The sequence below is a fragment of the Scardinius erythrophthalmus genome (genome assembly GCF_964197995.2).
Source record: "Scardinius erythrophthalmus genome assembly, chromosome: 20".
Lineage (NCBI taxonomy): Eukaryota > Metazoa > Chordata > Actinopteri > Cypriniformes > Leuciscidae > Scardinius > Scardinius erythrophthalmus.
The window spans coordinates 23478270-23502509 of NC_138240.1; the positions used below are offsets into that span (position 1 = coordinate 23478270).

Sequence of the window (24240 nt, forward strand, 5' to 3'; positions counted from 1 at the left end):
TTGGAAGTTTTACATGGCTTTTTAAAATTGATTAATCAAATTAATTATTGATAAATTAAATAATCAAATCTGTTTTTAGGCTTAAGCTATTAAAGAGATCCAATTTGTGATTGTCTTCTTTGCATTGGGCAGAAGTACCACACTACAAACAGCTGTTTAAACTTGTTAGCATTCAGGTTAGTGTTGGGTAGTAATGGTGGCACTCAATCATGAGATCTATTATGGGCTCTGTGGAGAGTGTCAGGGACATTTTATAAATGACTCCATGGAGTTTATCAATAAACTGCAGCAGTAACAGTGCTTGCATTCAGCTATGTGTTGCAGGGAGAGACTTTGGTCTGGGGTAGTGATGATGGTGACCTGTAGATTGGCAAGGGAAGATTTCTAGATGAACTAGTAATGATAACAGATGATATCTGGTGCTGAAAGTGTCCGGGTGGAGGGCTGCGGAGCGCCGGCTCTTTAAGAAAGCAGAGCGGAGAACAGGACTGTCAGCAAAGCTCAAAGTAGAATTTATTACACCACGAACCAATGACCTTGAGGAAAGTTTACCAACATTGCAGAGCAACAGGGCGAGAGAGACAGAGTTTGTGTTCATATGTTAGAAGAAAATCTTTCAGTTAGTTACCCCTCATTTAACGTTCACCATGAGATGTGGAAAACAGCTTCCCTTAGCACTTACAGTAGCTCTCAGAGGTAATTAACAACTGTTGTTGTCGCTTCTTTCTTTTTTTTTCTACATTCTTTGGTTGCAGGCATCGCGCCATGCGTCTCCAGCTGGGTTGGACTTCTGCCACTAGCTAAATAACACACTTTGTTCCTAAACTTCACATCCAAGTCCAAGAGTTCTGCATGAGAAGTGTGGAAGACGTACTTTGTCACTGATATCTCAGACATACACACCTAGATGTGACGTTCTAGGCGTGTGATTGATAGCGAGAGGTTGCATGAAAAACATGATTCTCCTTTCTCTTTTGAAATAATAGAGTTTGTTACAGTGTTGACATTCATAGAACAAACCCCCCTCTACAATGTAAAAAATTACAAGATCAATGTAACGAGGTTTAGATGTTATGGGAAGAAGGAGGCGGGAACCGGCGAACATTCAACAATATTTAATAACAAAACACACAAATACAATAATAAAAGTAAAAGCCAGCAGCCCCTCACGGACGACTGCTGGCGACACAAACAGAAACAAAACATGAACTAAAACACAGGCCTGTCCTCTCTCGCTCTTCACTGTCGTCGCTCCTCCTTTATGCCTCCGCTCCTCCGTGAGAGATGCGAGACCGGTGCGTCTCACAGGTGTAGCTCATCACAATTACGCCACCGATCTCGCGCCGTCCTCCCACGGCCCTCGACCTCGTCCTGCTCGCCACATACCCCCATCGCCCCTCGCAGGCCGGGGGGTACCACCGAGGCTGCGCCTACTCCCCGTCCCCCCCTCCCCGGGGGGACCGATCACGGCGGCTGCGGTACCTGGGGGTATGGACAGACGAGGCGAGAGTACAGGAGACGGAAGCATGAGGAGCGACAGAGACGAGAGAGGGGAGAGAGGAAAAAAAAAAAATTCTTGATCCGGTTCCCGGACACACTGCCGCTCGGTCCTCAACCAGCTGAGAGTCACTCGCGGTGCCATGCGATGGTACTGGACATTCGTTGGGGGACGGCTCGACGCCCTTCCGCCTCCTGGCGGCCGGCGGTGACTCCTCTCGAGGGCAGCCGGCAGCGAGTTTCCCGTTCCCTGCTCCGCCCCCATCATGGCCGACGGCAACAGGCTCCGGCCCACGGCGAACGGGAGCGACTCCTCCGCTCCCTCTTGACGGCAGCCACCCCTCCTCGATCCAGGAGCACGGTGTCGAGCTCTCTGTCCCACCAGATCTTCCATCGCTCCAGCACCATCGCCTCGGGCAGCAATCGGCGGCCGACGCTCCCTCGTGCTGCCCGACCTCCTCAGCACCGCGATTCCTCCCAGCAGCGAGGGCTCTCCGACAGCGTGTCCCTCCCTCTTCCCGGGTTTCGGCACCAGTGTAACGAGGTTTAGATGTTACGGGAAGAAGGAGGCGGGAACCGGCGAACATTCAACAATATTTAATAACAAAATACACAAATACAATAATAAAAGTAAAAGCCAGCAGCCCCTCACGGACGACTGCTGGCGACACAAACAGAAACAAAACATGAACTAAAACACAGGCCTGTCCTCTCTCGCTCTTCACTGTCGTCGCTCCTCCTTTATGCCTCCGCTCCTCCGTGAGAGATGCGAGACCGGTGCGTCTCACAGGTGTAGCTCATCACAATTACGCCACCGATCTCGCGCCGTCCTCCCACGGCCCTCGACCTCGTCCTGCTCGCCACAATCAATAAGTCATGACAATGTATTTTTACATTAGGCTATACTTTTACAATTCATAAAAACAAGTTAAGCCATTTTAAACTTTTTTATTTTTTATTTTTTAAGTTATACAAGATTCAATTAATCCATCATTCATTAATTTAAGTTGAAATGATGATTGGACCCAAAAATTGAAGTCAGCTATTTTTTTTTTTTTTTTTTTTTTTTTTTTAGTGTCCAGTGATGAAACCAATTAAGGTGCAAAAACTGGTCATTCAGTAGTTCTTTGATAGTATGGCTTTATTTTTTTTTTTTTTATTTTATTTTTTTTTGCATGTTACCAGAATTACTATATGCTTTTTTTGGAAGAGCTATTATATATATATATATATATATATATATATATATATGCATTTCACAAGCCGGCCTTTTATTGTGATATCCGCATATATATATATATATATATATATATATATATATATATATATAAATATATATATTTTTATATATATATATATATATATATATATATATATATATATATATATATATATATATATATATATATATATATATATATATATATATATGCATTTCACAAGCCGGCCTTTTATTGTGATATCCGCCATTTCAAATAAACACGCTACTGAATGCCAAAATAAGAACAAAAACTGTTGACTGTTTACATTTACTTGCATTAATTAGCCATAAATCCATTAATTAGCCATTACAGGTATACATTTAATCATATACACAAACTCATTCTGGGCTTTTGAGTCATTTAGTCAAATCTCTGGCTACACAAGATTATCATGGCATTTACATCAGAACCTGACAGAATGATGAATAATGAATCATTATAGAGATAATTATAGGCATTTTAGAGGTGTTGTAGCAAAAAAGGCCTTTTAAGTCTAAGTGCCAGAGAGAAGGTGAATTATTTTTATTTTTTTTGGTGAACCTTTTAACTATAACTGTTTTTGGAACCCTATTATGGATTTTTGAAAATTACCTTTCATGTAGTGTGTAACATAGCTCTAAGTGAATTAAAACATCCTTCAAAGTTTTAAATCTGAAAGTACACCGTATATAAAGTTATGTCTTTCAAAAGTAAGAACTCTGAGTCAATGAAATGAATTGTTTTTCAAACGAGTCATAAGCCGTTTCGTTGTGACGATAAAATGAAACATTAGCATATTGCCCGCCCACTTATTGCACGTGCAGACACCAGGGAAAACTTGAACCTCAAACCAGCAGCTGATTCCTGTGGATACATCATGTCGAGAAGACGCTGTGCTCTAGCCTACAATGTGAAGGTAAAGACAGTTTTTTTACACTGCAAGGACAAGCATGTGAAGAATCAGTGGTTAAAAATCATTTTTACCACGATATCACAGCAGTATAATCCTAAACTTTTGCTGTGTTCCTTTTATATTACTGACGACAGCTTCTCAAATCTCGGAGTTCAGTGCAAGATTCGCAAACCGCCTACTCTTGAAAGATGGTGTTCAAAATACTTAGTTTTGAGTTTTATATTGTGTAGCCATGATTACCTACTGTGTCTATTAATGCAGATTGTCTGTCATTCTCACTACTTTGAGGAAAGATTAAGCATGGAGCCAGATTTGTTTTACCAACGTTTGTACATCAGTCATTTACATCAGTCATTAATGCTAGAGCTCGGCTAATGTTTACATTGCATACATGCACTGTTATTGATACAGTTTCCACATGTTCATCGCAATATATAACAAAAATACTGTTAATAAATTAATACAAGTAAAATGATCGGTTTGTTGATGGACATGCACTTGTTAATGCTGATGGTGAGGAATTACAGTTGCAACATCTCATAATGTACCTCAAACTGAGTTGTACCACTGAGAAACGTCCTGCTCGAGTCGTCCTTAATTGCGATAGAGGTTCGGGTTGAATAACAGTTCTTCCAGTGTTTCATCATCGGACTCACGCTCGCATTGATATGGTAAAATCGACGTCATTGTTCGTTACTGTGTTTAGTTTACAGTGTAGGAAGCCTCAGGACAGAGACGTTGTTATAGCAATGGGCGTTTTTGTTTTCGATGCGCGCCGCGCGCTGTACGCAGTAAACCAATCACAGACTGAGCTGTCTGGCCAATCAGAGCAGAGTAGCTAGGAGGGATTTAGAGAGATTGATTCACATGACGAGTCGTTTGAGAATCATTGAAAATGTGATGATGTGCAAATGTATATTATGAAGAAATTAAACAGTTTTTTGACCTTTGATGCATGTAAACCTGTTGTAGGAGACTCCAAAACAACATTAGGAAACTTTAAAATAGCATAATAGTGGCCCTTTAAGAAAAAAGAAAAAAACATGAAATATGAAAGTGTGGAATGTGAAACCTTTAATCATGTCAGCTTTCAGCCCTGTCTTACAGGAACAGTGCATATTGTAAACCTTTTGTATTAGACTGATATTCCACCACAGGAGTGTGTGTTCAGGTGTTTGAACTATGCGAGTATCTGTGAAGAAGGACCCAGGGGTTTAGTACAGTAAAGCACTGCTGCCACATCCAATCTCTGCCCCTCCATCACACAGAGCTGCCATCTAGTTCACGCCAGGGCATCAAAGACAAGAGATGCTCTTTCTTTCTTTTTCTCTCTCTTCACACACATGCACACACACACACACACCTAGTCTTGTAATATCTGTTGTTGTTGTAAATGCATACAAGGGAAAAAACATTCAACCTTTTACTTTTGTGGTAAGTACATTGCAAGTACATTGAAAGTGCACATAAAGTACGTCCAACTTTCTCTTATAGCAAAACATTTGCATTCCCCTGAGAAACTTTGTTCATTCGCAAAACTTTTGCATTCCGCTGAGAAACTTTGTGTTCGAAACACAAAATTCCTCGGGAAACTTAAAACATTTGTGAGGATGCAAAAGCATTGACATATAATTTTTCCTCCCATCTCATATTTTTTCCATCGCCATGTCCCTTAAAGGTAATTTAAGGGTATTGGTCAAATTAACTGTGTATTAATAAAATCAGTAAATGTATAACATTATGTGACTCTTTGTACAGAAGATCAGATGTTCTTGCTCCTATTAAAACACATGATGTTATCTGGATGATTCAAATCATACTGAATAACATGATTCACTCAAATCGTTATGCTGATACTAGAAATTGAAATGAAAATGATATTCTTCAATATTTAAAGAATAATAAATATTCTTAATTTACTAAACATTATGCACTAAAAAAGTGAATTCAACAACAATTAAATATTTAAAAATGTAGTGGTTATTTGCTAAAATGACACATTTATTATTATTGTTAATCGCTAAATATTCAAAAAACACTAAAATAATAATAAAATCCACCATCTCAAGCATCTGAAATAAGATGCCAGTATAAAAGCAGTACTATACTCTAGTGCTGCCACACAAATCAGAAGAAGTCTTCTTATTTTTATCCTACAAAAAGGTAAAAGCTTCTGTGCTTCCTCATGTATATGACAAGGTCATACATTATGAGGTAGATTTGGATGGTGCCTGCCTGGCAGAATAGGATACTGGGCACTGTAAACCCTTTGTGCCATTTTTACTTTCAAATCTTGATGTTAAAGCCTTTTCTCTATGTCCTCAATTTAATTCAATTCCAAATAATATATAAAGACTTGATATATAAAGTCAAAGTAAGTTCAGCAGAGTTCCTTTTTAAAACTTTTAGGACCCTTCTATTTGAGAATCTTGATTGGATGGTAATGCATTGGGATGCCGCAAGTGGAACTTTAATGGCTCAAATGTTGAATGTTGAACCTTGTCCGGTTTATTGTGATAGGCTATTTTATGATTATGACGGCCTTGATTACTCCTCCATTACTCTCGCTTTCAATTACCGAAACTCATAATGTTCCCCAGGATGCTTTTATTTCCTTCTGATTTGTTTATTTTTCACTGCTTCCTGAAGGCCCAGGCAAGGACATCTTCTTAATCACAGGGTGTAAATACATGGGAGTATAATGCAGTTTTTTTTTTTCCAGAAATCCCCAAGTCCTTCTGCTCTCACCTCCCTGATGATTTGACATCAGTAGTCATAAGAGATGACGCTTGATAAACGGAAGCCATTTGCCAGACAGGGATTGAAACTCCCCCCACCTGATGAGAAGCTTCAGTGTTGCTGCTGATTTATGATGTCACAGCACTATAAAGGGCACGCAGAAGCAGGAAGAGATTCATTAGGAAGCCTGACCAGGTTTTTAGTGAAGTCCAAGAGAGGCGGTTGGAATACTGATGGGTCTTCTGATCTGTGCCTGTCTTGTCCTTAAAATCTCACTTAAATGAAGCTTCCTAAAAGCCATGCACTGGGGACGGATGCAAGTTATCGAGTGCTCAAAAGTGACAGCAATGATTGATTGTGAAAACATATGCAAAACTTAAAACATATACACAATACTATACTATCCACAAGTTTGCCAAAAGTGACCTTGACCACATCCATCCATCCAATCCGTCCGTCTGTACGTCCAAGACAAAGGCCATGGTATTCGATCTTATATTAAAGTTTTTATATTTTCACAAGCAAGGTGTACATTTTCAAAACTCTTAGTACAGAGGTCCAAAGTAATCACATTTGTAACAAAGCATTCTTTCAAACCCTGATCCCATGCTTTCATTACAGTTATACACATTTAAACACAACAGTATGATCTTCTTTTAATTTAGTACTTTTAACAATCAATTCATTTAATAGCAAACAATGCAAGATACATGTTTCAAATCACCCTTTTTGCTAAAATAATTACAGTAACACAAAATTCACTTACATTACCTAACTTCATAACATAAAATCCATAATGTTTGTAATAGTGTCTACTCAGTGTGTTATCAAAAGGTGTTATGAAGTTATGACACAGCCATGAGGTTTTGTGTTATAGAGTTTGATGCCAATAAAGTAAATGTTATGTCTGAATCTACACTGTAGTTGACATTTATAAGGGTGAGTTACAGTAATGTGGCTGTCTCTACCATGGTAATCTTAAAACAATCACATGACATACATACTGTAAAGTAAAATGCTGTTGTTGATGCCATCTATCTCCCTTCTGATGCATCTCTGATTAATCTGATGTTACACAGCCATTGACTAATCTTCTACTATTCACTAGCATAGTTTTCACTAACTAAACTCTTTGTATTACAGTTTTTCTCAATCAATTTGGCACATTTTTCGAAACAGTCTTAACATTCTCAAAACTGTAAGTTCAAATGTCAAAACAGTTTGCTGGAACATCAGAACTCTGTTCTTCTATTCACTAATTCATGCTTCAAAACATAGTTATTGTGTCAGTAAATTTCCCAATGCCACCAAAACAAAAACGTGTTTTTGTCATTGTGTGAGCCACATTGATCAAAATGTTTAGATGTTTTTTCACCCTGACAGTGAACCGTGGAAATTATTGTTATATAAAAATGTAATGTTTGTTGAAGAGAAAAATTTGTTTTGTATTTATACAGTACATTTATTTGTGTACAAATGTGTTACATGTAAACTGAAAACTTACTTGTCAATAAACAAAATTATTATTATTTTACAGTAAATTTCACATTTCTTACATGTTACCGTAAATACTGAACAGAAAATTGCCACAAAATGACATCCATGAAAACAAATATTATTGATGGACATCCTGTTGCTCGTGTTGGTATAGCCAAAGATTTTCATCAACATCACATCTGATGTATTCTCTTGTGATGCACCGGGGGAAATAAATCTCCTTGAGTGTGGCGACCATCCCCTGCAATGATCACTTGTGATGTCTTGTCTCATGTGATCTGAGACGAGAGACAAGATCTGATCTTGTGGTCGATGGTCATGTACTTTCCACCTCCATGTTGAAAAAAATCTATTCTATCGGATGCAGGAATGGGGAGGTGAAAGGAACTCCCTTTTTATCCTCTCATGTGCAGCAAACCATTCCCTAACAATGTTGGTTCGGTGGAAGCTGACGTTTCTCTTTCACTCGGACCAGGTCAGTAGAACCGGATACATTAGGTCTCTGTAAAGTGTGTTTAGGAAGGCCAGTGTGTGCTCACACCATTCTCTGAAATGGCAGGATACATTTTAATATTGCCCCCACGTTGGCCTGGTGTGCCAATTGTTATTTTGTGTCCAATGAGATTGCAGCCACGTCTCCTGCCTTTGGCCATTGAACCCAGCCTTGTCTACGAAAACAAGAATGTGGGTTGTTTCATAACTCAATTATTCTCTATGAAGTAACATATCAACAAAATAAAGCAAATTTGACATAGCTTATTCTAGACAGTTTAGTACATGTTTTCTCTTCTTATGGGTATCTAAAACTTCAAGAAATATGTACAGACATCTTGGAAGTACAGTAAATCTCCCTGTTCAATATACTAAGTGCACACCATTGCTTTACCTGGACATACTGGTACTGCACCTCCTTCACTCTTTCATTTGACAATTCAAGTAATTTGACAATTTAGCAGACATTACAAACATTCCATGTCAGATATTTATGGAATATACATGCATATCTGACAGATTTGGATAACTGAATGGATAATTTTGCATGTGATGGCTCAAACGATGCAAGTTTCACTGAGAATCAACTCATCAGTTTTGATCAACAAGCCATGTGCATTTAGTTATTGTGCAAGTAGTTGACAATTGTACTTTTTTGCACACGTGCAATTTGCTTAAATCAATAAGAAATTTGAATCTGATGTGAACAATAAACAAATTGCTCAGAGATCTGAACTCTTTGTTTTGAGGGGGAAAAATGTCTCATTTGAGAATTGAGCCAAAACGATTGATAAAACACAAATTTTAGTTTCTATGAACTCAAAATTTTAAGGGGTTACTTTAAGTTAACCTTTTTTTTTACTGTGTACTAATAGAAATAGACTTGATACATTTAGATTTGCTAAACAAAACATCCGTCAACATCTTGACAATAATTTATTGCCTGAATGAGACCTTTTACATTTACAAATATATTCAAATTGGCAAAACAACTACTGTTACTTAGTGTTAATTATAAAAATGGCTTATGTATGATTATTAAACTCTTAATGATCATGTTGCCTTAATTGTCCTTTTTTTTTTTTTTTTTGCATTAACTCAGTAGCTCAATTTCTACACATAAAGACTGAAGGCGCAGTCTTTTAAAAATTTAGTTGGCGAAATCCAAACATTTTAGTGGGAAACGACACGATCAGGGATTTTGCACAAGGGCAAAACATTCAAACGTGCCTTGCTTTGGGAAAGCAGAAATGTAATTCGTCCCCCTACAGAAATTTTAACCTTAACAAGTAAATTGACCAAACCGATGTGTTGAACCTGTAACAAAAGCATCAAGTGAGACTTACCAAAGGCAAGTTGCCACATCTTGTTTTGTAGATTAATGAGCACATTACTCATTTTCACAGTCCTAATTACAGTCCTACTGCAGGATGTTATTTTTCCTTTGTGTGTGTTCATGTTTCTTAATTTGCCTGAGTTTACTGTAATTAAGTGGATTCTATGAACAGCCAGGCATCTTTAAGCTGCTGGTTGAGTATTAAAACCTGTTTTAATTACCCTGGTGAGTTTTAGCATCACACGCTCGTCATAACACCAGGGTCAAGTCTAAAGTTTAAAGGACAGAGAAGCCAAGAACAAAAATCGACTAGTCGATCCCAGCTCGTTCATTCCGAGCGAAGTAGCAGAGACTGAAAAGTGAAGGACTCATCATGTAGTGTTTACTCCATAGTTGATGTCTCTTTAAAGCTTAAAGACATCAGTGATGAACATTGATGACACAGATTTGCTCTGCGCCCATATTAATCCTTATTATCAGCACATGTCCTCTCTATGAGAGGCCATTACTAAGCCAAAAACGAAGGCATCTGTGGGTGGAAGCTCTTAAAGGGAAGCAAGTGATGTAGGGAGCCCTAATGAGAAGGCTCTGCGTAGCACTTCAGCTGCTCGGTGCCTCGAACACAAATAACAGGCCACTCTCTGTGGTGTTTAATGTACAAAGCTCTGTAATGTGGACTTCCAAGCAGCTGTTTCAGAAAACGATACGCCGATTCTTTTAACAAAATGCCCTGTGAGAGAGGTTGAAATATGATTAGTGCTAGGGCGGGGTGCCTCAAGGTAACACAAATAAGCTTAGCGGTGCCACTAGATTTCTTTAAAACTGTCGAGTTGGAGAAAAAAAGGACTTAGGAATACAGTACGTTTGGAGCCTCAGCTTTTTACCTAGCAGTATTCTTGAGGGTTTTTTTTTTTTTCAATAGACCTCTAAAAGTGCCCAGCTTTGTAAATCATTAGTTCTGTGCAGTCTCTGTAGATGAACATACTCATTTTTCAATATCATTAATTTCTATGGGAACCCCAAACAGGCATAATGTTGTATTATATATTGATTCTCCTCACAGCTCCTAGCATACGTTTAACTGCCTTTCTGGCTGTTTTAAGACTAGCCCACATATATCATTCCTTAAATGATGCTTGTGAAAGCAAAAGCTCAATGAATTATTTTTGACAGGCCAGCACAAAGTCAATAGCCCTTATTAATTACAATTGATGTAATGTATGGCAAGAATAATACATTGGGACTTAGGGGAAAACAGCATAAGCCTATTGCTCTTATTTAAGGGAGAGTTTGGCTTTGATATGAGGTGTGCAGGGGGAGCGACTAGAGCGGGGGTCCATTCCTGCTCCTGGAGGGCCACTGTCCTGCAAAGTTTAGCTCCAACCCCATAAACACACCTGAAGCAACTAACCAAGCTGTGTTGAGGCAAGTTGGAGCCAAACTCTGCAGGACAGTCGCTGTGGCCTTCCAGGAACGAGTTTGGACACCCCTGGTCTAAATGAACCATAGAAGGCCAAGTAGGGATGGGAATCGGAGGAATTGAATGATTCTGGTTCTGTAACGATTCTGCTAATGATTCTTTTAGAACTTTTGAGGAATAATTGTTTGGGGGAGAATGCAATTCTTATTGCATTAACTGCTCTCCACAGTTTGTTGCCAAATGATTGGATCAATTCAAATGTCAACAAAACCCATATAGCAGCGATAAGCAAACTCATTCTGGAGGACCACTGTCCGGCAGAGTTTAGCTCCAACCCTGATAAATCTTACCTCCTTGTAGCCTTCTAATCCTGAAGACATGGTTATCTGGTTTAGGTGTGTATGATTAGGGTTGCAGATAAACTCTATTGGAGAGTGGCCCTCAAAGAACCGATTTTGACCATACCTGCCATATAAAAAAATCTGCAATAAATAACTTCAAAAGGTGTGCTTAAAGATTTTTTGGATGCAATACAATAATTAGTCTTAATTATTCACTATCATTCAAAAGTCTGCATTTTACTGCATTTTTTACTTCAGGACAATTTTTGCCCGATTTACCCTTCCCGACATTCAGAGAAAAAAAAAAATCGCATCAAGGTCATCGGCTGGTTCGAATGTTCAGCCCAGATTTTCTGTTAATGTGGGGCTTTTACTTTTCAAATCTTAAACCTGCCAATCTGCTCGTGGAGCATGTTTGATATTTAGGATTTTAAATCGGGATAATTGCAACTATGATTATGTCAGTACAATAGCCAGGGAGACGGAAGTGACGGAACTTTTGAAATGGCGACCGCAAAACTGTAAGCAGCTGTACGGGTCTGGTGGACAACGGGGATGAAGGAACGGCTGGTCGAAATGTGGCAACAGCACAACTGTTGTTTCTTGCTACAAAGAATAAGTATTGATGCAGCAAGTTGTTGCAACACAGTATCCATTTTGTTTTACATCCGCTTCCCTGTGAGATCACTGCTAAATCTGGCATGATAATATTAAGAATGTCTTGTAGTGTGTGTTGCGCCACGATTTTCAAATCATATAGTATGTAATAACCTGTGAAAAAATCTGTGAAGATTCTCCTAATGCCGAGTTCACACTGAGTGAGATTTTTGTTTTGTGAGATCGCTGACAAATGGCCGAAATCATAGGCAAATCGGTGCTCGTTCACGTGAGTGACAGTCACGCAGTATGAATTATCAAAGACGCGATCTGAGAGAATCGCCGACGAGTTGCGCGTGAGATATTTGGCATGCTAAATATTTGGACCTGTCAGCAATTCAAAATCCTGCTGTGTGAATGTATTCTGACTGAAAACTACATTGGCAATAACCTACAGCCAATGAGAGATCAAGAAACAGGACAGTGGGATGTTTTGGGAGGAGTTATAGACCAGAATATCTGTATTTTAATACATTTATTTACAGTAATATCAAACAGAAACAAAGCACAAACATTTGCTTGACCATCAGCAACAGCAGCACATTGCAAAATTATTTATTTATCCCTAACTCTCTTTGCAGAACACACAATCCTTACTCCCCTCGTCTCCCCAACCATTTCCTCCTGCATAATCAGTTTTTTTTTCTTTTCTCCTTTTCGCAGCAGATCAGCGCACAGACGATTTGGATTGCAATCTTCTTGCAGGCTATCATTTGTAATAACAATTTCAGTCTCACGCGTGATCTTGCGTTATTTCCTTATCACTTCTTGCGTGTGTTTGGTTGTAAAACGCAGTTTGCAGACTAGACAGAAGTTGTCTGCGATTCTATCTTTTGTAAAGTCATGCAGTGTGAAACCTGTCGCGGATCAATCGTGCAGTGCCAGTGTGTACACACCAGCAACTGAATGTTACCCCAGATAGCGTGCAACCAGATTTCACAATCGGTTAAAGGCTGGAATTCACTACAGAACTTTTGCTCAGATTTTTGCCCCAATTTGCGATCTGTGTGAGTTGGCAGTAGTTGCCAAATGTCTGCGCCAATCTGCAGATTTGGATCGTTCGGAGTTGACAGAATTCACAGAGAATCATGTTGTGTATGATGGGCACAGACTATCAAAACATCAGGATATCATAACATGTCTGATATTTTGAGCCGATTTTAGAACACACATAGTGTATGATGCATCGCTAATAAATACTGTACTGTACATAAAACAGTCAAAATACATTGACCAGACAACGGAAATCAAGGGTGCGAAGTCACAAAGATAAAAAAAAAAAAAAAGAAGAAGACGATGTACAAGATTGGGTAGAGACCAAAAAAGAAGGAAAAACTTACCATCTAGATCACAGATTCACCATTATCCAGGACTCGACATTAACACTTGTCCGGGATAAGTAGCCAGATTAAAACGTCAATAGCTGCGAATTATTGATTATTTACAGTGACTGATAATGGATTAGAACAGAACTCCTCTCATAATCTGTTGAGTCTTACCGCGTCTTCCCTCCCCAGACCGTTTCCAAATGCACCGGCTCGTATCTTCCACTACTGCGGGTCATCTCCTGCATTTGTTTCATCTTCAAGACAACGAGACACATGTTTCTGTTTGTGATCGGAACGATTTTAATGTCTGATAGTCGTGTCGTGTAGTGTATGATGCCCAGCTTTTCTCTGTAACCATTTACAAAGTCAGCAAGTGTCTTATGCCTGCTGTTTTAAAATCTCTTCAGATGTTGTGTAGTGTATGCCAGCCTTAAGATTTAAAAACTCCTGTAGTCTGAGCCTGGCTTAAAAGGAACCAACTCAAAAGAGTCATTTGTTCAGGAATCAGGATACACTGGTCATGCTGTTTGTTTTTGATTCACTAAAAGGAACCAACTCATAAGAGTCATTTGTTCAGGAATCAGGATACACTTATTGTGCTGTATCTTTTTGGTTCACTGAAAGGAACCAACTCAAAGTGGTAATTTGTTAGGAATAACATTCGTCGGGATACACTGTTTGCATTGTATGATTTTGATTCACCAAAAAAGTACATTAAAAAACACATAACCATGTCTCTTCTTAAATGGAACTGATTCTTAATTATTCTTGTCAGCTCTCAACCCTAGGCACAAGCCTAGAGTGAGAGCAAAGCATCGTGGGATTAGTTCCTCCAGAACTAAGCAGCCGATTCAACAGAAGAGCCCCTCATGACAGGCCGGCTCCACTTCAATAAACACCTGACAACCACACCGATTTCTCTCTCTCTTGCCATACTTTATCTCCCTTCCATCTTCCTTTTATCTGTTTACTGGCCTTGAGTCTCTCTCCCCACCTTGCCCTTTCCTTCTCATCCTCACTCCTCCGTGACTCGCTCTCCAATCTCACCCTCTCACCAGACTCTTTGACAGGCCACGGACAGGTTGACACTGCCTCCTGTAGCCTTACATATCATTAGGGCCGCTCTCGTCCACAACCAGGCTAGGGGGCAGTGACTCTGAAAGCCCTCTACGGCCCGGGCTGCTTTCCTCTGGTCAGCCCTCCTGTCAAGCCTCCCTAATACCTTTTCCTGCTTGGGCAGTCAGAGGAAGACCTTCCCCTTGTCTGGAGCCTTTTTACAAGGGCCGACCGGCTGCTCATGTTGATCCATCAGCGTGACAGCAGTGTGGTCGAAGAGAAAGAAGGCAAAAGGAACAGAAAAGCAGGCAGTGATGGTGAATGACAGGTGGAGGCCTTTTCTTGCTGTGTGCTTTAAAAAATAAGACATTGAAGTCATTCATTTCCGTTTAATTTGCGTTCGGTAAGAAAGTTAAAATGTATTAAACGGTTTGTTGGGATTGTTATGCTTCATAATAGAGCTGCAAAACTACAAACCCCATTCCTTTGTGCCTTGTTCAAATGTGTGCTATCATAAAAAGTACACCCAGAAATTGTATATTTCATTATTGTTAAACTGAATGAAATGAAATTGACTTAAATTAAATAAGTGGCAAGAATTTGTGGACGTTTAGTGGCATTCAACTCCCATATTTCATTTTCTTTTTCAAATAAGTGTATCACTTTGTATTACGCAGAGAGTGAAATTACTGCCACACAGCACATTAAAGAGTTTCTGATTAATGGCTTCCCTTTTCCGGGTTGCTGGTCATGGTCGTAATTTCATTTAAGCCTGGGCTCATTCATTACTTTCGCTAACAATTTCTCTCTTTTTTTTGTAGCAAACATTCACAACTTCTTTGAATGGGCCACTCTAGAAATTAAACAAAGTCAACCGACCTTGTAAGTCATAAATTAAAATTCGTAATGGTTTTTCGCCAAAGAAGACATTGTGATGTATTTCATACTGAAGGCTGCCTGGGTTTTTCTACTTCCACATAACCGTATGGAAATCTGCCCTGTGGTTGTTTGCATATTGTGTTATGTAAACTAGCTATTAGCACTAAAATGACAGCCGGTAACATCTGGACTTGCACGGCAACATCTGTCAGCGGGTGTTGATTACTGACCAAGCATGCATTGTGTACTGTATGTAAGTTGCCGCATCTAAAGCGTGTATATGGGAACACATCTTCAATTTACAATGAAAATTCTTGTTCTTTTGCCAAGGCAGGCAGATAAATCTTGTCAACACTGAAAATGAAGCCTGAAAAACAGTTTTCTCTGTATTTCCTCCCAATTGCTTCGACGAATCAGATTGTTTTGCAGTGACAAGATGTCCCCCTTCAGCCCTATTTTCAGCTGTGTTTGTGTACAACCGTTCATGTGTGTGCATAGCCAATCCTCCTAAATGAGTAATTTATTCTTACTGATTCACAACCAGGCCATTCATTGCCATGTCCTTGGTCAAAGCAGAGCGCAGAAAGAGAGGAAATAAATAGCCTAATCAGAGCACAGAACGTTCTTCAGTTTAAAGGTCAAAGACTTAACATTGATTAAGATGGGATGTTAAAACACTAGTTGGATATGACATTTTGAAACTGGATTCAACAGCAGAAGTACAATATTAACATTTTTTGTTGTTATTTTTTTATTGTATTTTTTTTAGCAATTCTAGTAGTTGTAGTAATAATAAATTATTATTATTATTATTATTTATATATTTTCAATTCTTCAGTCCTACTATTAAGTACAGCAAATCTTAAAAGTTTAATCTAAGTTAAATCTCAATACCATATACCATAAATATTACTATTGTAATTTTAGTTGTACTGCAAATAATAAAAAATAGTATTAATAATTGTATTAGTTTTCTTAAATACTCATGTTTTATAGTGAAATATTACTATTTATTTTCTTTAATATTTTTAGTAATAATTATAATTATTATATTCATATAGATATACAATATAGATACAATTTTGTTGCAATCATAACAGGAAACAAGTTTTAATCAGTTATATGTTAAATAAAAATGGATTGGATTAGATTAGGGCTGGAACTAATGATTATTTTTCCAATCAATTAATCGAAGATTGATCGAATAATCTAACGATTATCCCTCTATTAGAAATTAGAAATAGCTGTTTAATCCTTTGGTTAATTTACCAATAAATAATAACCGTAACTTATCTAAGTATGAACATTTGCTTAATGCTATTATTGATCACAAAAGGTAAGGTTTATGCAGTGTAGGCCTAATTAGGAAAGAGCTACACTTTTTTGTCGTATTGAGGTAGGAAGTTTTATTTTCAGATGCTCCTGCATAGAAATTGTGCTATACCAATCATTTCAGTTTTACAGAGCAGAACACCTTTTTATTTGGTCTCTGTTTAAAACAATTTCCTCACTTTAGATAACTTTAGATAATAACGGCTGATTTTCAGCATCCCCGGGATGAGCCACTGGGGAACATAAAGTCCGACAAATCAACGCATTCCAAGCAAATCGACTAATTTAGGTAATCGATGTAATCGTTTACATCAACGTATCTTTCCAGCCATAGATTTGATTCAGGTTTAGTTCATGAAGATTGCGTTTTGGTCTAAAATAATTCCCAGAACAGTGACACGGTTGCTATATATAATGGGTCATATGTTCACCCTCACAGATAAAACAATAAAACAATTTGAGTGCCTATCTGTGTCTATTTTGGTTTATGTCCACTTCTTCATATCAGAGTGTCTCATCAGTCTCTATATTACTTTCTGTCTGTGAGGTGAAATCGATGTTTCTGCTGGAGGCTTTGCTGTTGAGGTTATGATATGCCACAGCCAGTGCTGTCTACCAGAAACAGCGAGGGAGATATTACATAGGATACAAACAGTGCCTGCTCTGGAAATAACTTTGGCACTTCTTTTATGATGCAATAGATTTGAGAAAAGAAGTGAAAAAGCTGAACTTAGTTCAGTTTTCTGATACAATAATCTGATGTCTGAGGTGGCTATTAAAGTTTTCATATTCAAATGTTACTTTCAGTGTCATTTTGCATTAATAGATCATTAGTCTCCCACTCTCACACATATAAAACTGTAAATTTGATTTCTATTTCAATGGTTTGGAATGGTTTGAAAATGAAAATAGAACATAGTGCTTCTGAATATATAAAAAAATAAATATTAATTCTCATTCTCTACATTATAATGTTGTGGTTCATCTGTAGTATTAAAAAAAAATTCATTTTAATTTGTTTAGACAAAATAGTAAAGGCTTTTTAATTTTTAGCCATTTATCAGTTAATAGCCATTATGAGAACATATGATATAGTGCACAGCATTAGAGATTCACACAAGAAAATGGATAAGTAGGCTACATAATTCACAAATATTACACCATTTAAACATCATTAAAAATACATAGGCTACTGAGTTACTAAAACAATCTTTGTCAAAGTTGTTTGTTCACAGTTTGAACCTTCTTGTTTCCATTTGTTTAATTTCAAGATCTGAAGTGATTATCTATTGTTGCTTTTACAGCTACAAAGCTGGGAGCACTAAATGATATTCAAAGTCACATTGCATGCTTTTAACATTAAATAAAGCACATAACTGTACCTGAGATTATCATTGCCACACTTTGTGTTTGTTGTTCCAGCTAAAAAAATAGAAACCGTTTCTAAAATAGAATCGTTGCGTGTCGCCGTCGCGGCTGGTTAGGGCAAAAACTCTGATTAACATGGAAAAGATTCATTTTATCGCGTGTCGCGTCACTTGTAGTTAGGACACTGTGTAATACAGCTTGATGAATGAAGGCATGCTTTAATCTAATTCAATTATATCTTGGGGCCAGAAAAATAATGATCAACTTCTTGGTATCAGTCTGAACTGTAATATTCTGTGCACCTTTCTTCTCAAAATACACACCCCACATGTAACTCTGACATCTCTTTCCTTTTCTGTCAGTTACAGACTGTCGAATCCTGGAGAATCTTCAGCGCTACGCCTCCCCTACTTACCTGCCCGTCAACTACCAGCTCCTCAACACAGAGTCCTCCTTCTTTCTTAAGGAGGCCACCCAGGACTTCATGCGCAACTCTAGCTTTCTCTCCAGAACGGAACTGTTCTTCATCCACCAGGCCAGGAAACCTCCCATCATCAATGCCACATATGGAACCCTTGCGGTGGAAGAGCCTGTTCCTTTGGATCTCCTCCAGATGCCTGGTTCCTTTGTGGGTTCCTCAACCCTCTTCACCTTCAACTGGAAAGTGCAGACCTTTGTTCTCAATGAAAGGATTTACCTGAACAAACCCAAGGTTCAAGTCTTGTTCTACATCGCCGGGAGAGATTGGGACGACTACAGTGCAGTGGACAAACTTCCCTGCGTACGGATGTTCGCCTTCCATGAAACCCAGGAGGTCCGTGGGAGCTGCAGGTTACGAGGGGACATGGGCGTTTGCGTCGCCGAGCTCGAGCCTCTTCCTGGGTGGTTTGCACCTCCCAGCGTTGTCCCAGGACGGCAGAGGAGTCCGGATATGCCTGAAGGAACACCTGTAGAGCTGTACTACAGCCTTCGGGGCGCAGAAGAAGGGGGTTGTCTTTCCGAGGAGTTAGGGGACAAGAGCTCCGCTCACTCGGATCAAGAGGGATTGTTTGGGTCTCCGAACTCTACACCCATGAGGCGCATCGGGAGTGTACGATTATTCCAGACTCCATCTGTTCCGGAATTATCAGAGCAGCGTTTGGATGGGAATTTTGCAGTGTTGGTACCATCCACGCCTGTTCGGCAAAGGGATACCGTGTCAGCATATGTTGCAGCTTCGCCGTACTCACCTGTAGAAATGTTCACTCTCAGGTAAGAGAACTTCATTTGCAAGATGTGGAACTGCATTGAAACTGCTGTGTTAGCAAATAACTATCCACGAGACCTTTTCCTGGGACTTTCATGGCTGTGTTACAGTAGTGATGGTTTCTGTAATGAATGCCACATTAAGATTCACTATTGACGTCATGGCATTCTGTCAGCAGTTAAATAGCAATTTGCTTTGCAGCTTCAAAGAGTCATTAAAGCCTTTTTTGCTTTGTTTTCTATTCTGTTATTTGAATCGCAACTAATCATACTTTGCCCAGTTATCAGTCTTTGCTCCACTTGGATCTCCATATTTGGTCACATATTTTCTTTGCCATAATCATTTGGCTTTTGAAATAGTTGTGATTAATTCCAGCTGGTGTGCCCGAGATGAATTTTCACTTCACGGTTACTTTACTTAATTTAACTATGTTTTTTGTTTACCATGGCAGAGAGAAAGACATCTTCATTTTCAGGTGAAAACATCCAGCCGCACTGAATCTGCGGGTACTAATTAGAATTTGCAGATGCGGCTAAGTGATTTGGGTAATTAACACACAATGCAAATGAGGATGTCATCAATTAGAATGCGCCTCCATTAGCTTAATGACTGCAAGCTCGTCCGATTGTAATCACAGTGGGTGAGAACATTTATAAACCATATGAGACCCAACCAGACAAGAGGTCAAGCCAATTTGTCAGCCCTGCATGTGCACGCAAGATAAGATGCACTAGGAGAGACGATGGCTGGTGTATTTTGAAGAAAATCAGATAGTACATGGATGTCAGCTGGGCTTTCTTTGCTGAATTCACTTGTAAAAGTGAAAGCACAAATCACTTGCTTTTTGAGGGTTGTGTGTGTAGGTTTGTCTAACAGTGTGTGTGTGTGTGTGTGTGTGTGTGTGTGTGTGTGTGTGTGTGTGTGTGTGTGTGTGTGATCAACAACCACTCTACTTAAATATGCTGAGAGGATGAGACCCATTTTTATTGTCCCTGGTGGTGTGTGCGTGTGTGTGTGTGTGTGTGTGTGTGGCTACTCTACTGTAATCATTGGAAAAACGATTCATGAATAAAATATTTATGTGTAGTTATGCAATATGCATGTTTAAGGGGTCTTATGACCAGCAAAACCATGCTTTCATTTTCTCAAGCATAACATTATCCTCTGATTAATTATTGATTTACAGCTTTAAATGAAATCAGTGTTAAATAGTCTACAGAGGATCATTAAAGGAATTTGAAAGAAACAAATGTTCTAATTCTCAATATTAATGATCCATTAAATGTTTTTTTTTCATGAGCTGATGAGTATGAATGTCTCAATTGAGAAATGAAAGCATGACATATTTTTTCATTATGTTTTTGTGAAGTGGAGGGTTGTATATCTCTTCTGAAAATTAGACAGAGATTAATCAAGGTCTGCCTTAATTACCATAAATAATATTCATGTAGCAAATGATAAAAAAGTAATATTTTGATTTCATTATTTTTAGTTGCATGTTTATGTTGCTGCTTAATCTGCTTTACAATTATATATATTTTTGTAATTAGTTTAAAATGAAGTATATTTTCTAGAATCCATTTTGGCTTATTTACATGCTGCATATTACTTTAGCAGACACTCTTAAATTAATCACTGCATTACCATGTAAGATTGTATGATGAATTACTGTATGGCCAATTATGGCTGGATGGATTTTTCGGATATTTTTTTTAGATTTTCTCAACGTAAAAAAAAAAAAAAAAAAAAAAAAAAGCATCCAAATTTGGTTATAATTATCACTTTAGGCTGTGTGGAAAGCGTCCCACAGATACTGTATTAAGTCGGGCCTGTGGAACATCCACCGCCCAACTCAAAAAGCAATTTTGCTAAAATGATTTTATTTATTTTCTCATGCATAATCATTTTTGCTCAGTGGTGGTGTCACTGTGTATTGCTTGCTCCGATTTAAAAGGTGTCCACTTTCAAACTAATTTTGGCAGAACTTCAGCTGCAGAAAAAATGAAAGAATATAATCCAATACCACTGGAGACTGGAGACAGAGAATGTAATGCAAAGACTGCACCAACTACTGTACAAAATTAGGGGAAGCCTTCAACCGTAAGGGAGTCATATACAGAGTTCAATAATAGTGCTTTTAAGTTGGTATTCTTGGCATTGCACTAAATAGCTCTACTGTGATTGCATGTTAGCTATTCTAACATGATAAAATGTTAACCTCAATCTCACCAGCTGCATGATATTTCGGGTTGACTGTATTTGATATCATATGATGGTCACACTTTAGTTTAGGGGCCAATTCTTACTATTAACTACAAGTTTTGCCTCAATAAACTCCTGCTTATTAATAGTTAGTAAAGGTAGTGTTAAGTTTTGGTACTGAGTATGATTAAGGGATGTAAATATGGTCATGCAGAATAAGGCATTAATATGTGATTTATAAGTGAGTATGATTAAGGGATGTAAATATGGTCATGCAGAATAAGGCATTAATATGTGATTTATAAGTACCAATAAACTGCCAATATCCTAGTAATATGCATGCTAATAAGCAACTAGTTAATAGTGAGAATTGGATCCTAAACTAAAGTGTTACCCATATGATATGAAAGAATCTACTGTTCACTTCACTATATAGACCATGTACCTGGTTGTTCTAAGTTAATGAGATTTTTTTGCTGAATATCTGCATTTGGTGTGGAATATTGGTAAGTGTTATGCAACTACAGAGATTAAGGGCTCTATCATAAACCCGGAGCAATGCATGTTTTTTTGTTACTTTCAGCCTGATGCAGTTATCATTTTCAACATCCTGCGCCACGTTGCTTAAATTGCGAATGCATTTGCACCCATTTGTGCGCCCATGGGTGTGCTGGTCTGAAAATGAGGTGTGTTCGGGCGCATTGTTGGCGCATTGCTATTTTGAGGCAACTGAAATAGAATTTGAAATTGTTATTTAAAGAGCGCGTTAGTAATATGTGCATATAGGCGGCTCTACAACGTGCATACACTTTGTCCCGTAGATGGTCTGCTTGCACGCTTTAACCTCGCGCACGAGCAGATCTGTTTCCTCACTAGAGGAGCATTCAGTTTTCTGTATGCATTCAGCATGAGTCTCTGGTTGGTTTATTGCATGTTACGCCCAAAACACACCCATTACTCATTAAGAGAACAGGGACAACCCTTTTAGACCATGCATCGGGTGCGCCGACCATTTTTCCCGTTGTTAAACTAGCAAAAGTGGATTCGGACCAAATAATTTGCCTAATTACGCCCTAAGTGCACTTGCGCTTTAGACCATGCGCTTAGATCGTTAAAATAGGGTCCTAAATGTTTCTAACCTAACCTAACCTAACAAAATGTACTTACACTACTGTTCAAAAATTTGGGGTAAGCAATTTTTTTTTAAGAACTTGGTATTTTTAATAGTTGCCAGTTGCCAATTTTTTTTAAATAGATCAAAAGTGACAGTAAAGAAATATTAAGCAGCACAACTGCTTTCCACATTGATAATAATAACAAATATTTATTGAGCATTAAATCATCATGATTTATGAAGGATCATGTTACACTGAAGACTGGAGTAATAATGCTGAAAATCCAGCTTTGCCTTTACAAGAATACATTTTTAAGTCTACTGCAGAAAACAGTTCATTTTAATCGTAATCATATTTCACAGTATTACTGTTTTACTGTATTTTTGATCAAATAAATGTAGCCTGAGCATAATGTCTTATGCAGGTGAGCACAAGAGACTAAAATATCTTTAAAAACATACTGGCCACAAACATTTGAACTGTAGTGTATATTGAATATCGACATCAGACTTATTGTCATCTGAATTCACAGCTACTTTTATTGTCTTTAATTGAGAAAGTTGCTTGTGGCCATATAACGGTGTAGTTATGGCATCTACCAGTAGGAGTGTCACATGCCTGTCCTGTCTTGTGCTGCACATGGGTGTTTGTTATGTTGGGCCATGTGCTCGTGTCTATTGTCTAGCCCCTCCCAGCTTGTTATTTGATTATTGGTTAATTTATCCCACCTGTTAGTCTCATTACCCTCCTTTGTTTGTTCCCCTATTTAGCTTCCTTGTGTTTGTAGTCCTGTGCTGGTTCGTTGTCTGAGTTACCTGTTCCTGATGTTCCTTCCCGCTGGCTAGTTGTGTCTTGAGTTTGTATCCTATCTGTTTGTGTGGAATAAATCTCCTCTGCATTTGAATCCTCGTCTCTCGTTCATTCAGCCGTGACAGAACGAACCAGCCAATATGTGGATTCAGCGGAGTGAGGTTTTTCCTCAGGGAGAGGAGAAGGGATCTTCAATCTCCTTATTTGAGTACTTCGCCAGATGCGCTCAAAGGACTTGGGAGGAGGAGAGGACCATGGCCGATGACGATCAGCGGAAAGGAGAGCCTTCACCACTGATCCCGAGACGGAGGAGGAGGAGAAAGACTTCCTCCATGCCTGTTCCGGTGGTCCCAACTCCGGTGGTCCCAGTTTCGGTGGTCCCAGTTCCGGTGGTCCCGAAACACAGGAGGAGGGAAAAGACTCCTTCTGTAACTGTTCCGGTGGTCCCGAATCCAGTGGTCCCAGTTCCGGTGGTCCCAGTTCCGGTGGTCCCAGTTCCGGTGGTCCCAGTTCCGGTGATCCCGGTTCCGGTGGTCCCGAAACATAGGAGGAGGAGAAAGGCTCCCTCCGTAACTGTTCCGGTGGTCCCAGTTCCGGTGGTCCCAGTTCCGGTGGTCCCAGTTCCGGTGGTGCCTGTCGAGCCTGTGTCTTCGGACAAGATGGCCGCCACCGAGCCTGTTCACGTCATGCCTGCCGAGCCTGTGTCTTCGGACAAGATGGCCGCCGCCGAGCCTGTTCACGTCACGTCTGCCGGGCCTGTGTCTTCAGACA

The 24240-nt window shown here is 39.0% G+C and overlaps 1 protein-coding gene across 1 annotated transcript in view; it reads left to right on the forward strand.

Moving 5' to 3' along the window:
• LOC308680196 (transmembrane protein 132C) overlaps positions 1 to 24240 on the forward strand; it is a gene marked incomplete at its 3' end in the record, with an annotated part of 322165 nt that overhangs the window by 53477 nt on the left and 244448 nt on the right. Inside the window, exon 2 of the mRNA XM_081348194.1 lies at positions 18459 to 19347. Within this exon, the coding sequence (XP_081204320.1) occupies positions 18459 to 19347 (889 nt within the window). The remainder of the gene's footprint in view (positions 1 to 18458; positions 19348 to 24240) is intronic.